This window comes from Argiope bruennichi, chromosome 5 (genome assembly GCF_947563725.1).
Source record: "Argiope bruennichi chromosome 5, qqArgBrue1.1, whole genome shotgun sequence".
In the NCBI taxonomy this organism is placed as follows: Eukaryota; Metazoa; Arthropoda; class Arachnida; order Araneae; family Araneidae; genus Argiope; species Argiope bruennichi.
The window spans coordinates 121,455,187-121,472,514 of NC_079155.1; the positions used below are offsets into that span (position 1 = coordinate 121,455,187).

Below are 17,328 nucleotides of genomic sequence, written 5' to 3' on the forward strand. Positions count from 1 at the left end.
TTTTATTTTATAACTTTTTAAATTTTCAAACAAGGTTTTCATATAAACATTTATAAATGCTCTTGCAATATTTTATAAAAAATGACTTACGCTACTTGACTGTCTGGCTTAATTTTATATGATGGCAATTTTCTCCTGGTTAGCAAGGATTCTTTGTAATTCTGTGCTTTACTAAAGGAAAGTTCAATGTCTTCATGAACAGTTGGAAGTTCAGAAGGTTCTTGTGTACTATGATCCTCTCCTTCCTGTATCTCACCATCTTCTACACTTTGTAAATAATTAAGATAAACGTCTGAACTCAAGAAATTGGGATAAGTAGTATTAAGCATAAATTGTTCGACCTCCTTTTGAGCATCATCAAAAATATTAAGATCCACGCCTGTTCTTGTAGCTAATTTATGTCTGATCTCTTGTTTTGTTTGTGGAGAAACAGCACAAATCCTCTTCAATTTTCTATCATATAAAACACTAATAAGTTTGTGCAATTTATCCTTGTCAGTACAATTAGTCTTTTTAACACCACGACAAGCAAAATAAAAGGACAAGCTCCTAGTATCATGACCTTCCTGTAGTAAAAACTGTTCGAACAAATCAACACCTTTGACGTCATTTAGCAAACATTGTAAGCTCTGGGCCCATTTACATGGAGCAGGAGGACTAGGGTTTGAAGTACGAAGAGTATCTTCATACTTTAATGTTTCGCTTTCACTGGTATCTTCGTCGATCACCAGGTCAGGTTTGTCTCCTTCACAAGTGGACTGGCAGTCTTCCATGTTTTTGTGATGGTCTGAAGATCGATAAGAGAGGTCATGGAATACTTTGACCTCTTCTCCGACAGCTGGTGGTCGTGGAGAAGATGGTAATTTGATCGGATTGGGAACTGATTCTGCAGTGCCATTCATCACGATTTTGTAATCTATTCCTTAGCATAATTACATTTATTGGCTATTTTCACATCACCTGAAACAAAATAGCATAATAAATGTCAAGTAAAGAATTTAGAAATATCAGAATAATAAGATTCAAATACCAAATTAAACCTTATTTTTTTAAAAATGTGTAATTATGCATATTCTTAAAAAAATAACAAAGAGGTTTGTTTGCAAAAAATATTTAATTTATCAATATTTTGTCAATACCTAATGATTTCAAAGCAAGTATGTTGTGTAATTATTATTTTTATATACTTATCATTCTTTTACTTATTTGACTTTTTTTATGACAGGCTGGCTGGGAAAAAAACATTAAATTTTTAGCCAATACTATTATACTGATATAAAGGAAATCAAAATATGTTTCTTTCTTCAAAAATTCTTCAAATCCACTTACCTTTCAATACAAATCAAATTTTATTCATATTATTTTTTTAAAAAAAAATATCTACTTACTATTTACAGTAACTTAATATCTAATACTGAATATATTAACTGGAAATATTCATTTAGATACACTAATCGCAAAAGTATTAATAATTTAATCTTTAGAAAATAGCTACATAAAATTATTATGAACATCTTTACAAAGCAGCTTTTGAGGGAAAATTGGAAAATGTTTTCTCAATTTTTAAAATTATTGGAAAGATGTTAACAGAAAAATTACATGTCTCAAGTCATGGAATTACTTATTTTCATCTTTCTTGATTATTAGTTTTCATTATACCTTTATATGCCATAATACAAATAGGCATGATATTAAACTAAAACACACTATTAGATCTAAAATGGGATAAAATCCTAATCAGTAAAATAATTCTAATAAAGCCCCACTGACACAAAAAAAACAACCTTATATAGCATAAATACTATTCATTAAATTTTAAGCAAAATATTAAATTACAGAACACATTGTGAATACAGAAGAGGTATTAACTCCTGAATAGGCGGAATGTGGAATTTAAACCATTCAAAGGCAGAAAAAGAAACAAATACATTTTAAGATTTTTATCAACTCATTAGGTAACATTTAATTCTTATGAATGGGATGCAAAAAAATAAGTTCCTAATTCTTTTTAAATAGAAAAATAAATCTCCTAATGCATTAATTGAATTATTGATTATTTTCCTCAATTTTAAATAGTTCATTTTAAAATTATGTATGTGTATATAAAGAATAAACAATTTTTCAGTTTTTGTGCTTCATGTTTTAAAATAGTTATTTCTGCAACAAAAAATTTTTTGCAGTTACTATAATTTAAAATCTAACAAAAATTTCTTCTTAAGTTATGAGCATAACCCCACATAAGATAGTAGCAAAGTATTCTAGGATCAAAAACATTTTCACTATGCTTCCAGTCAAATTCTTCATTAAATTTCACAATAGGAAGTCAATAATTTTTTGATAAACTACCTTGTTTGTTAATAAGCATTTGTTAAATTTATATTCATTGATAATCAATTCATCATTTAATTAATTTTCAAATTTTGAAGTCAAGTTACGAAACAGAAATTTGGAAGTTAGAACCACAAAGTTTCAAAAAGAGCAACAAAGGAGAAAAGTTCAAGGAATCTTACAAAAGAAACATGATTTAAATGGGGGGGGGGACTATATTTATCCCACATTTTATCCAAATAAATAGCCATATAGTCCTCAAAAGAAGCATAGTATAAATAAAGCAAATAAGAGTATTTCAAAAGTAATTTTTAGGTTATCTAAATTTCACATTTCTCCTTTCATTATTATGCTAGCCATTTCTGATGACCAGTTGGTTTACTCAAAATATTGGTTGCATTTAATTTAAATTAAATCTCTTATCCAAAATTTAAAGTTCAAGATTCTCTCAGTGGCTATTTTTAAACATGAAATTACAATAACAATATTTTAACAGGCATATTTGTTCTGTTTATTTACATAAATCTTACTAATGAAGTTTGAATCTCATAACATTACAGCATTATTAAAAACTAGTCTGGATAATCTACTTTTAAGTTGTAGATTATCTTCCTGAAGATGATACTTCTACTTCTCCATATTAGATATTGAGCAGAATCAAAGTTTTTAACAATGGACGGATATCACAAAGATTAAACATTTGATGAAACAAAGAAAATGATTTAAATTTTATTGCCACAATAAAACTTATTGTTTAAAATTATACAAAAAAATATTTTTAAAAATTTACACAATCAAATTGATATTATGAAGATAATAGACTTTTTAATTTAAAATGATGTAAATATATGTTTTGTACAATTAATATTTTAGGAATAATGTGAAAAATGACAAAATCTCATTTAATGTTCAATTAATTAAAATTTCAAAAGATCACTATAAGGCGAATACCCCCACCCTACAAAGTGTTGGTAGGTTAAATGTTCCGAGTTATTTCATAATAATATTAGTCGTAAGTGGCAAATGATTTCCATGATTGATTTTTGTTAAGTGTCATTTTAATTACCTAATAGGCTAATAAATTGTCAAATAAATATTCCCATAATTATTAAAATTTACAAAAGGAATTTATTAGAAATGATTTAAATTTCGAAGTCAAGAATGTAAGAAAGCCAGACAACTAATTTATTAAGGCTTAACCATATAAAATAAACAAGAGTAACTAGAAATTAAAGATTCATGGTTTACATGAGATTTAATAAAATTAAAATTACAAATACTTATTGCAATAAAACTTCATATCAAAACGATACATGACGATATACGAAAAAAAAAATCCCCATAAATTAAAAGAATTTATTTACATTTGACAAATGTATGATTTCCATTGTTAAATAAAGTTTCAGCTTATTATATTCTCTTTTTTCTTCTTCTTTCAATTTAGTAATCAAGCGTAATTTTTCCAAATGGATAATGAGTGGATCAAAATCCGCTTTTCTTGTAGTGGAGGTTTGGTGCTTTTACAATCCAAAACACATCCTAACAAAACAACGCAAATGCACTATTCCAGACCACCTCTTTATAGCTATAGAGCAACTTAGACTTACAGAATTACAATTCACCACCAAGTTAATCAAGTTGAATTACCCACTTCTCATTTTCAACGTCCATTTTTCTATTACGCAAGTTACTAGTAATCAACTTTACATAATCTTTATAAAAAAAAATTTTTTTTCTTCATATAATGGACTTTTTTAAGAACTATCTCTAAAGTAACATATCTTCTAAAAAACTATCGATTATCATCGAATTAAAAATAAACTTTACAAGAATACAAAGCATGAAAATATTTGAAAATTTTTTAAAGCTACAGGTTAAAAATGTAATACGAATAATTAAGATTAAACAATTAGCATACGATCCCATCGAATTTTAAAATGTGCATCACGGCATTCCTTAAGAATCTTTAAATAGCAACACAGGAAGCACTTACCACATATCAAAACGATAATTAATTCAATGATATCCAAAAAATATTAATCCAAAATTAAAGCAATATTTCACACTTGCAAGGTATCCAATGACAGGGAAAGAAAAACGTGACACAGCCGGAGAAGTAATCCAACAGAAAAGAAGCCCTCTACTCCTCTCAAAACACGGCACACCGAAGAAAACCACCAGCCTAAACAACAGCGAGTACCTCAACTGACCGTACATATGCGAGTGAAACGCGCTCGAGTATTAGATGGGGAGGGCTCGGGGAGGGGAAGTAGAGAAAGCCGCCCGCCAGCTTAACTCTGGACCATTCCAAACTAATGAGGGTAGGAGAGGATGAAATACGATCGGGCAAGCATAATTATAGAAGATAAGGAAACGATGGTGGCGAATTGTTGAGCAAAAGATTTTGCCATCCATACTAGTCACAAAATTCCTCAGAACGCAAATGAAACCGACGGAAGATTTTCATTGTGATACCCACAGAACAGGCCGGTAGTACATGAAAGAGGGAAGGGAAGCGTGTGATGGCCCTCCTTCGGGGAGGATTTCTTCTCCCCTTCCGAGTCGGAGTGTTTGTGTGGTGAATAAGTAGGGGAGCAATGGAAAGGAATGCCTCACAATGAGCTTTGAGGCATACAATTCTTAGACTTGTAAAAGCTTAAAAGAGACTTTTATTTGGAATGGATGAGTACAAATGTACGTGACGATAGGCGGACATTTGAAATGGATAGTTCCCCTTCTCAGGACGAGGGGTTTTTACTTTCTGGACATCGATCTTCCATTTCTCTGCAAAATCATACGAATGTATTTTAGTCGGAAATGTAGAGCAATGGAATCAATCAGAATTTATCTTAGAAAGGCAAAGCAATATAAAGGGGGGGGGGACTAATGTCGCTTTGATTCAATTAAGTTGATAGAAAGTTTGATTCAATTAAAATGAAAACTAAGTTTACAAAATGGTAATTGAACAAGCTTAATATAGAAACATTTCACATAACTGAAGGTCAAAAATTAAAAATTATAATATGCATTGATTCAAGGAAAGATATTAGGAAAGAATTTTAAAATGAATAATCTGATACTTATTTAAGGATCTCAGACCCGAAGTGGGGGGTCATGAAAATCTTGACAGTCACATTCTTGTGCATCATTAAACGAAAATAGTTTATTACGTAATATTCATTTCGGACATTTCAATGAAATTTTCAAATAAATATACTAGAAAAAAAATCCATACATGCTTATCATTGGTTCACGATTCATTGACCTATTCGATTTTCTTATATCCATATTTCGGGTTGGAAAAAATTATGCGCGTGCAGATGAGTCAAGAATGGGAAAAGTTTTAAAAAAAAGTTAAAAGAGTTTTACTAGGATTTAACCAGTATAATCATCGAGCAAAGGTTGTTAATAGACGGATATTGTTAATAATAATATTTTGCAGCTATCACTATAGGTTAAATGTTAGTTCTTAATCAAAAATCAACCCCTTCCAGACAAAACTGAAATCACACACAAAATATTTTCATATTTGTGTAACATAAAAACAGCGTCTAAAATAATCAAAGTCTCATCCAGAATTTATACAAGAGCAAGGTTTGCAATTCAATGTCAAATTAAAAGAAAAATCAACTGCGAAGTGAAAGAGCGGAAAAGAGAAAATTAAGTAACTGAACTTCTGATTCGTTCAGTGTGACACTTACAAAATATGTGTCGAAAACATGCAGGAACGTTTTCGGGCGAAATCCAACATATTTACACCTTTGTTAAGTATCAAAAATCCAAAGTCTTGCGTTTTGGAGAGCATTTTTATCGAAGTCCATGTCTTAAAAGATAAACGGTTATCAATCTTTCGGGTCGAGTGGGTGACGGCACTCCCTTGGATGAAGAGGCAAACCTGAGAATTTAGACACAGAGAAAACAAACGTATCTGAAAAAACACCAGAACTCACCGAGAGAGATAGGAAACATCTTAGCGAATAAAAGAAACTTATCTCCACTTTCTTCACAAAGTGCCGCGCTTCTTTCATGTACACAAAGAAAGAAGCTCGAGAGGTCCCGATTACACATACTATGATATATTCATCTCTCTTAACAGATTACAATACAATTTTAAAACATTTATTCGAGGTTTGCCAGAAAGTAATTCTCCTTTTCTGATCAAAATATATCCCCAACGGCAGGCAGACCGGCTCAGGCAAAGCACTAAGATTTGTTTATGTAGTTTAGTTTAGTTTAGTTATATTAACGTCCCATTTTAAAGTAACACTACGGCTATTAGGGGACGGACCTCATAATTTTGAACCGCGGTCAGATGACGAGGACAACACCTGAACTGCCCCCCCTTTCAAATTTCCACACCACACCAGCGTTTGGCTTCGACGGATTTAAGGTGCAGCGCACTCGCGCTTGTTTATGTTTAGAATATAGTAATATAAAATGCCTAACTGATTGTCAGAATGCAATCACTAACAGAAACGTTGAATATAAATAAAAAAATTTTACAATTAATTTCGAGCTTATGTTTTTAACGTTATTCTTTAATATTTGATCTTCCATGCAAACTTAATTTTATAAGTAAGTTCTAAATTCATCAGAAATTCAGATTAATTCCAATCAATAAACAGTGATGAACCTGAAATCTTATTAGCATCATTAGTAATTTTATTGCTTTTCTTCTTTTTGATTGTCTTGTCTATTTATATTTCCAAGAATGCTAAAACATAAACAATAAATACGCAGAAATATATTATACGCATTTGATTATAAAAATTAAAGATAACACTAAGACTATACTATCTCAGAGATAGCAGTGCCTAATGATGGGCCTAAGTCACAATCCCCGATAGACATTGATAGATAGATGTCTATCGGGGGTTGTGCCTACGTTCGACGGAACCAGTGCGATCATTCCTGCATACTTATTATTTAGGGCAAAAAAGAGATGGAAAGTCAAACTTGTCTTTCGTGACACAAAAAAAAAAAAAAAATCTAACTCTTTAGTGGCAATAATAATTTTTTTTTTTATAAATAAGCCAATTTCAAAGTAATATTTTCACAAATAATAATTGTTAAAAGAGAAAGTGTTTGTTCTATCCACGAATTCTCCTATACTTCCGCACTATGAGCATTTTGTATTCAGCTTCCCTATATAGCGACGAGAATCGAGTAATTTTGAACCACTTCTTTTTAATCGACTGGACTCGAATTTTGACACAAATAAACAAATTTGATGTCTAAAACACACAACAAATGCAATTTTACAGCCTTGTTGCATTTTCAAGAAATCGTCTTCACAAAACCAAAATTTCATTCAGATTTACAATTTTGAAGGTGGAATTGGATGCTCCTCATCTATTCATACATTCAGCTTGTTGCGTTTTTCCATGATCCGCGATCACGCGTTCGGATAAAGAGGCAAGATAAAGCGTGTTGTGAACAAAGTGAAGTTTCCAAACTGCAGAAATATAGTTGAGAAACTATGACAGTTCTGTTGTATTAACCTGGCATACATCAGGGGGGGGGATGCATTCATATGTAAAATATATCAAATATTGCGGATAAAAAATTTAAAAAATAACTAAATATATCAATTATTAAGACATGTCTTTGCTTACTAACTATTTTTGCTTACTGTCTTATAAACGTGTCACTAAGTACATGTCGAACGAGTGAAGCGAACTAGGATCTCAGGACTCGTTCTTTACACAGACTATCTCCCAAAACAAACTTTTCGGATTGAAGGAAACTCTGAAAAGTCGAGTTATCCAAATCTCAAGGTTGAATTATTTGATAGTTACTAGTTCATTAGTTTTATGGTCTTCGTATTTAAGAAAGTAAAACAGGATAAAATAATCGTTCTGTTTCTCTCCTTCTGTTTTTTTTAAAAGTAATTTTAAGCGATGAGTTACATTTTTTGACAGTTTAACTCCTTTACAATCTAAGATAAATTTCTAAATTGGCAGTAACTGATTGACGGGCTTAGTTTTAAACGAGTTAATGACTGAGCAGAATAAGCAGGGACGTCTTTTTTACAGATTTTGTTTCAACAACCCGAGACAGAACAGAAACGGGACAATCTTTATGATCAAACTTTATATGGATATTATGCGGAGAAAATTTATTAGAAGTTTTTTTTTAAAAGAAGCAAATATTTATAACTTATATAATTTTTCTTGTCCCTGCAATATCTCGGCAGCACGAAACTCGTGAGTCGCAGTTAACCACCAGTTAAATCCATTTTGCAGATATTAATATTTTAATTGGCTTTTTAAAATGGGATAGGTTCTAACCACTGGGCAATCATCCCGGAAACAATTTTAGTTTGATTCGGAAGCAAAAAAAATCACGAAATTTAATTTTACATTTCTTTTATGTGATTGTAATCGTTCTTGTATGAGGAATAAGAGAGTCTGAAAAATGTTTTCTATTTCCTACCCCATGTAAGCTTGAGAAAAATGCCAAGAAATATGGACTGATCAGCCAGTGGCAGCTTAATAGCTTTTCAAGGACGTCGGATTTTAAACTTCTCGAGGAAAAAAAAAATTGAAACCAATTTATGTTGAATCTTATTGACGAAATGATACGAATATATATTCAAATACATATCCCTCTCAAATCTGTATTTTAGGGATACACTGCGATGTCTACATATTTCTCCAGATACCCATCGATTTCATGTTTCTGCTAGTCTCATAGTTACCTCACTTTTAAATGAGAATAAATGGTCAAAAACTATCTAAACTATACCAACCAACCAAATGATAATAAAACTGGTGCCTCTGAAAAGATAATATTTTGAAGTTTAAGACGATGTAAAATAGTTTTTGACCAATGATATGTTCCGAAATGATGGCGGGAAAATGTCAACATATCGTTTAATTTACATATCTTTTCTTAGGTTTCGAGAAAGTTTGTAACGAATTATTTAGTCAATGACATAGACTTTTATGTAAATAAACAGATAATAAATATTAAAAACATTGTTCATAGTATTCAGAATAATTTAAATGAGAAAAAAATGACAGATTTGCACAAGACAAGTCTATTTACATATTTAATAGCATATAAAACTAAATGAAGAATAACATTATTTAAGGATTTCGAAAATCACATACGTATGATCCAAAATATGTATTTTAAGAATATTGCTTTCATTAACTACAAAAATGTTCCAAGTAATAAATCGGAAGAAAGGGGAGTGCTTAGTAGAAAAGAAAGCTTGAGTTTTGTCCCCAAAGCATAAGTCGTCTAAGGAAACCAGATCACGACATCTAATGTTTCAGCTATCTAAAAAATGTGAATCTTTCGTAAAAATAATTCTTCTGGATTTCCTTGTGATGAAAAGTTCATTCAAAATAAAATTTGAAAAAATGTCCCAAGACAAAACTAAAATGTGATACATTGTTTCAAATCCTATATATCTCGCATCCAGCGAACCGTAGGGTCTTATATCGTAGAATTAAACGACCGACGGCAACCGAAAAAAAAAGGGGGGGGGAGAGAAATCAAGAACTTTTTATTGGGTAGAACATGCCAGGAGAGAGACCAGGGTTGAAAAGTTTCTGCCATTTAGTTGATATATCCCGCCAGAACACGTCAGACAATGGGTCAAAGAGACTTGCCGCCTGCAGCTGCCATCAAAAGCTTTTTCCTCCTACCCTCCGACTCCAAAAAGGAGTTGGGTGGGGGTTGGCAAACGCCGACAAAGGGATACCGGTTGGGAATGATAAGACCCTTCCCACCAGTCAACTGGAGCCATTTGAGACTGAGACCCAGGGAGGGGAGGAAGAAAGGGGGTGGGGGACGTGTTTTCGTTCGGTCGGAGAGAGAGTTCCGACCGACAGATTGTCACGGATAGGTCAAGCTTCAAAAAATGTCCGTTCGGCTCTCAAGATCCTTATTCGTGAAGAATACAGGAATAGCGAGCTGCACGGAAATAGAGGTGGCTACTCCATAAGCTTTTAAGTAATAAGGTATTAAGAAACGATTACATTTACTACCTTTAAAATGCACAGTAAAATTAATAGATATTCAGTGTGGTTTTGCATGCTTTTAGAAAGATACAGATATCAAAAACGCGTTTACCTCTTTTAAAGCAGATTTAATTTTAATGTATAAAAAAGAACTTTAATTCAGAAAAATGCAAAGAAAAACTCATTGAAATGTCAACATGAAAAATCAAATTTCGCATAATAGTAACTTGCAAGTAGATTCCAAATCAATCAAAAATAAGCAGAATGATAGCGCAATTGCTTTAACTGTTGCTCATCTCCATAACAGAAGATACGCATATCCATGCTAAACACACACACACACAAAAAAAAAAAAAAAAAAAATGCAGAACGATTTCGGTATTCGCTGTACAATTACCGAGTTTTGCATTGTTTACAAGAGAACGCAATCAGTCATTATTTCATTAAAAGAAAAACTATAAATCGTATGCGAAGCATTCAATATGGATATTCCAAGCAGGTTCTAGACAAGCATGGAAATTATCACAACCAATCAATGAAGTTAACGTCAACGTCTTAAATATTCTGAAGACGCAAAATAAATATTTAGTAAAAATTAAGTTTTTCTGTTATATTTGGGCCCTCTGGCGAAAGCCGATTTGTTCAGACTTTAATCCACTTGTGAGTGACCATATCATTGATATTCAAAAACTTAACCACTTCCAAGTAATTCCAATTTGTTGATCGCAAGTCAATGATTCCGTCATAAACAATATTTCGTTCCAGCTCAATACTTTAAACGACGATAACAAATTCTACAAAAAGCGAGTGAAAGCTGATACGATGTCGGACAAGTCTGATAATTCAGAAGATGTAAATTCGGTACTGATAAAGAGTCAGTCATCCATCATGATATGATATATCGAAGTGTTTCAAATGAATAAATTTTACAATTTACATAAAAAAAAAGAATTATCGAAATATCTCAGACGCATTTTACAGAACATGTTCGAATCGTCAAGTAAGTTCATAAATGAGAACATCTTCAATTTTTTTTATCCACTTTATTCTCAAGAAATTCATCTTATTCTTATTACCTTTCCCTATATAAAAAGAATTTTCAAAGATTGATATATGATAGTTACATTGCAGAGTTCGGTCAATATTCACTCTAACAAGGCATTAAAAGTTACACCATTGACCTCTGTTGACTATTTAATAATATAACAAGAATATTTTTAAAAAGACTTCCATTATATTTAAAATTTTACATTAGAACATAAGGTATGTTATATCCAAAGTGAAAAATTGGAACTAAAGATTTTTTAAATTCTTGGTTTTCTGAAATTTAAATTGCTTCGCATAAAGAATTAAATTCATCGATCCCTCCAACGGTAGTATCGGGAAGACGGCTGAAGAGTGCTGTGGTAAAAAGATTTGATAATTTGTGTTTACATTAAAACTGAGTTCAAGAACTTTCGTCTTTCACAAATTCACTTGCAAGTTCATTAAAATTTTGGAATAATTACTTTAAATTGAATTTCTTATACTTTTCGGTAGTTAAATGTTTTATTTTCCAATTTCAGAGTCACGCCAAAATTCGTTGAAAGGATGACACAAAGAAAAATGTTACAAAGCCCTCTTTTATGATATGTTGACCCTAAGTTTACCTAATAAAAAATATCCTAAAAATTAAACTTTTTTCGAGCACACGAAAAGTCAATTTACAAAATTAGTGTTGTTTTGTTAAATTATACTAGAATTCTTTTGCTTCCATGGTATTCTTACAGCAATAACACAGAGGGAAAAAAAAAAAAAAAAAAAAAACTAGAAACAACTAGAACATTTTTACTTACAACTAGAAACATTTTGAAATTATTTTTACATATGATCAACATGGCACAACACGGGATCTAAACAGATTTATATAATAAAGACGATCGTAGTAAATATTTGCTTTAGAAGTAAAGCATAAATAAATTGAAATTTTTTTTCGGGAATTTCAAAAAATTATTACGAAATATAAAGAGAAATATACGACTAACCTGAATATATTTCATACTAATTATTCAATTTTTATGATTCCCAATCCTTTAGTTTAAGCCCTTAAAAGTCATTCCAGTGCGTCATGTTGTATCGAATCTTTGTATTGACAGTATTCATTTGTTTTAAAAATTCGGTGGATTCATAAATATTCAAATGTTTTGGGAACTTTTAAGCGAAATAATACAATTACGTATTCCCAAAAGGTATAATCATGCTAGAGGAAAAAACAATTCAAACGTTAAGAAAATATGCGTTAAAGTATTATATTATTTGCATGTTTTTTTTTAAATATTAAAACAAATTCATGATACTTCAATTTATAATGCATGTGTCTACAAGTCCTAAAATCATTTTTGGCAAAAAAGGTTTATCGGTAAGAAAAACAACAACAACAAAAAAATGAAAAAACGGTCAATCGAAAGCTTCCATATTTCCGTCAACGTCAAACAGTCTTTTAAATACTTCCCGCCATTTTAATTAATTAGAATTCAGATCAAATGAGCGAGATCTCGTAAAGATAAGGATAGAGAGAATCCAGCCACTAAAAACCTTCTTTGAAAAAGGAAGATCTTTTCAATACGCCGGTGGCGGATCTAATGAAAAAGACAGAGAGAAGAAACTTAAAAGAAAACTGGTGGGGGGACAGAAGGGGAAGAGAGATGCACGGCATATGGGGGAAAAAAAAAGAGAGAAAAGAAAAAAAGAAAGAAAAGAAAAAGAAATCGCGTCAAAGGGGCTGGAGACTTGACGCCCTGCCGCCTTAATAAGCGCGGAACAAGTGGTCGGAGAGATTACATACAGGTGAAGATGGAGCAGACCAGTTTGGGGGGAAAGGTACACACAATGGTGGTCTTCCGAGAAGAACACAGCCCCGGGACATCCACGCACCTGGGATACTTTTTCATTCGCACCTTTTTCTCTAATAAGCCTGACGCAAAAGGCCTGCCAGAAGGAGAGGTTCGGCTGTTTTGATGCCCGGCCACGAGGATTGGTAATTAAAGAGCGTGAAACCGGGCCTGCGAGGATTGGCTTTAGATGATCCGATTCAATATTTTCATCATCCGAAAAGCCGATGTTCCTCTATCAGACCGACTGATTAACTTACGAGCATCAGCACAATGTAGATAAGCTATGTATTCCAAAACATGTGTAAATATACGATGCGCAAAAGTAAAAGAGGATAGTCGAATTGTTTAAGTAATAAAACAACTCAATTGTCATCATTCAGTAACCCCTCACAGCAGTAACCGTAATGAGAAAGGATCATATAGTAAATGATACACAATCAGCGGAACTGATTTCCCCAACCATTCTCACTTACTCTCTAATATCCCTTGCATGATATTGGCGTACAATAGCTACGAAACACTAACCAGTGTTGTGAATTCAGGAAATTTTTTTAGCGATTAATCCCTGCCATTCGATTATAAGTATTGGAAAATCGAATTTGGATTTTAGACGCGTTCTTCCCGACCGATTGAAAACAAAATTTGATACAAAAACACTAGTAGTCGCAAAATCACATACCAAATTTTGATATATTTAAGTCATTGAATTTACATGTTTCTAAAAGTATAAACCCGACCGAGAGCCAACCCCATGATAGATTTGACACAAAATCCGATAGGTATCTACAACGTAGATGTTAAATCTGAGTACCGAATTTTATCTATCTGGTTCTCTCCGTGTTAATTGATATTCGAAAAGCCGGACAAATAGACTTCCTCAGATTGGATTTTGCTTAAAAGTGATTAAAACCTATAAATTTGGAGTAAAGACCGTGTATCCAATATAATTCATCTAGTTAATAGCGTTTTAGAGTTATCTTTGTCACACAGACATTTTCCAAAATTGTGTTTTTCGAATTCAGGGATGTCTTAAACGTGGAGATTGATCAAAATCTCGAATTCAAATTTTTTGATGATTACAATACTTTCTCTAAGCTTCATATACGAGAAAGTAAAAATTGTCATAAAATCTACTTCGTAGACATAAAATGCAACGCATATTATAAACTATTCTAAGTAGAATCCAGCTAGAAGAGTGTAAAGAAAATGTAAGTAAAGCTATATTCTTCTAAATTTTTTTAATATTTACATAATAAATAATTGAATTTATCAATCAGTGCTTCAATATCTTACTTATTTGGTAAGGTAACCATGAAGTCAGAAAAGTTTTTCTAATCTAAGAGAGATCGCGTATATAAAATTTATTATAAAATTTCATCTATAGTATATTAATATTTTTTTAAAAAAATATCTTTAATATCGTAGTCTTGTCTTAAGTCTGTAAGCAACGAAATGACTATTCTGATACGGACCTTGAAAAGACACTTGATATGTTATTTTTTTTTTTTTTCCATCGAGAAGACGTATGACCCTAGACATCAAACTTAATGTACACCAAGCCAAAATATGCGGCGGAACTTTGATAGAACAGGGTTTTGAACACAAAACTCTTCGGCTACGAAGCCGCGGCTTTACCACCTGTAAATTTAAAAGGCTAAAAGTTAATCTTTTAAAATAATTTTTGATATTGAACATCGAAATATTTGAGCATCTTTTCCTTTATTTTCAAATTGATCTCATCAATTTGAACATGAAGGGAGAAGATAGCGTACAGATATCAAGATATTACGTTATGGCATAGTGAATTGTAGTTGAAAATCAAGATAAATATACGTTCAGCTTTAAAAAAATGAAATAAAACGACGCTAATATAAAATAAACTATAGAAGATAGATTAATGCAAAGCAAAATTCTAATAGACATCATCAACGAAAAGACCAAAAATGTATCGTAATTCAAAATTCAGAAGCATTATGCAAATTTTTTGGACAACGGTCAAAAGCACTGCCTTTTATCTTTGGTGCACAACTATGTCTCTTTGAAGATATACCAGAAGTAATTTATTCGTATTTCACAAAAGTCTCCGAAAAAAGCAATTAACAACTCTTTTGGTTGTCCCGTTAAGACATAGGAACTTACACGTTTGTTCAAGAACGGTCACCTCACCGATAATTCATTAACTTTACTTAGTAAATTCCACTTAAACATTTTCTTCCCCATCCATATTCATACACCTCACGTACTTAAAAATAGTAACGCTCAACTAAAGTAAACTTTCCTAATGCAAAGTATAGCTTGGTGGACTGTTTCACGTTATGACGGGAGAAAAAACTCATTTGTTCAGTATTTTTTACACAAATCAGAATAGAAATCGAAGTTACGTGTATATACCTAACAGTTATTACTTTATTTTGAATCGCTAATCGCTTATCCGACACTTTGCCCTTAATGATTGGTCCAATAATCAGTGTCGCCTAATCATCTGGTAGATGGAAAATAACACTGGATAAATTTAAGCTTAAATGATAGTCAATATACATAATAAAAGTAAGCGTGATTTTTTCGTATGTTTTGCTACAAATCCACAACCCGTCGCTGCAGCCTCATGGAGGTTATATGGTATGGTAGTCCTCAACTTCCCATCCATGAAGGTGGTTTTGATTTGGGACTGCAGGGATTGGATGGAAGATATAGGCGTCAAGAGAGTATCGCACCATAGGTTTCTTATACGGAGTCAGTAAAGCAACATAAGTATAAGTGCCAAAATGACCCAGACTGGTCACAATGTTCTAGAAAAAATAAGGGAAAGTGAATTTAAAGGTTCATTTTTTAAATTTACATTTGACTGGAGCTGGCTAGATTGCTCGTGCGAAACGAAGGTAACTATGGAGGCTAATCAGAAAGTGAAAAAGGGAATGGTAGCGCGTAAGTCTTAAATGACTTGACAAGTGGGAAAAGCTTTTTCTGGTTTCTAGGACAGAAACAGCAGTCCGCCATGATTCAAGGCTTACGGTGGTCGCTATTAGAACAGATTTTGATAGGGAATATCCATTCCGAATAGGACGAATCCGTCGTAAATCTGATATTTGACCTTTGACGCTAATTTGAGGCGTAAAAGAGCCGTTAATCATTCGTCTTCAAGCATTTCCCGCATTCTCTATCTTTAATAAAATTTAAAAGAAGCAACCTAAGCTAATATAAATTATATTTAATTAAAATGAATTACCAATCGCGAATAGCTGCGGCCCGGTTGCATGGCACATTGGCATACATAAAAATTTTATTACTTTTGGTTGTTTCTTAAATCTTGACATTTTTTTAAAACGCCCTTTGAATTTAAGAAGGATAACTTTAAAATTGCAAACACGGAAAATTATGAATAGCGTTGCAATGTTTTGCTCCGAGGATTGCTTCTTTACTACAACCTAACTAATGAGTATTGAAATTCACTGAAAAGGAAAGCTCATTTTTCACTGTAACGTTTGAAATGGCAGTTCTTAAGCTTTGCCCCCCCCCCCAATAAAAGGATTTCTTTTCAAGCCTACGAATATGATTAGATGGCCATATGGAATACTATTTCAAGTACACAATCTTTTTTTTTTTTAGAAATACATTTGAAGTGACAATAGTCAATACATGATACCTTATAACATGTCCGCCCTCCTTTTGTCCGATGAAGTGCAGCAACTCAATGTGGCATGGACTCAACACGTGGGTTGGAAGTACGTATAGAATTAAATAACCATCCAACAAAACTTGCACATCATTCATTGTAATTCAAAGATTTTCATTAAAAAAAATGCTCTCGACAAAAAATTTTGCATAAAATAGATATACAAACGAGAACTTTAAATACCGGTCTATATAAATTCATACATTAATTTTAATACTGAAGAGTGATTATTAACTACTGATTACATAAGAAGGAACTTGATCTGACAATGTACATGTACAGTTTACAAAGATAATATTCTATACAAGTTACACTGATTTTATAGCAAAGGTACAGAGAGCATCCTTGCGCTTAATCAAATAATCTTGTAAAAGATTCCAACGTATTTAAAAAGCAAATGACAATGTTTAACAATATATTGTTACGAAATTTTTCTTCTATACAGCAAAATACCGTCGACCAATCGTAATGCATTTAATCT

The 17,328-nt window shown here is 32.1% G+C and overlaps 2 protein-coding genes across 4 annotated transcripts in view; both read right to left on the bottom strand.

Annotated features, from left to right (window-relative positions):
- LOC129969076 (axin-2-like) overlaps positions 1–17,328 on the bottom strand; it is a 59,325-nt gene that overhangs the window by 19,967 nt on the left and 22,030 nt on the right. For 2 of the 3 annotated variants that reach the window (XM_056083485.1, XM_056083483.1), the window contains exon 2: positions 91–960. In XM_056083485.1, coding sequence (XP_055939460.1) covers positions 91–902 — 812 coding nt within the window. In that variant the 5' untranslated portion in view covers positions 903–960. Of the gene's footprint in view, positions 1–90; positions 961–4,321; positions 4,512–17,328 lie in introns of those variants that run through there. The other variant, XM_056083484.1, reaches the window with a different exon arrangement.
- The window catches only part of LOC129968390 (uncharacterized), a 28,644-nt gene continuing 27,102 nt past the window's right edge, over positions 15,787–17,328 (bottom strand). Inside the window, exon 4 of the mRNA XM_056082247.1 lies at positions 15,787–15,963. Within this exon, the coding sequence (XP_055938222.1) occupies positions 15,787–15,963 (177 nt within the window). The remainder of the gene's footprint in view (positions 15,964–17,328) is intronic.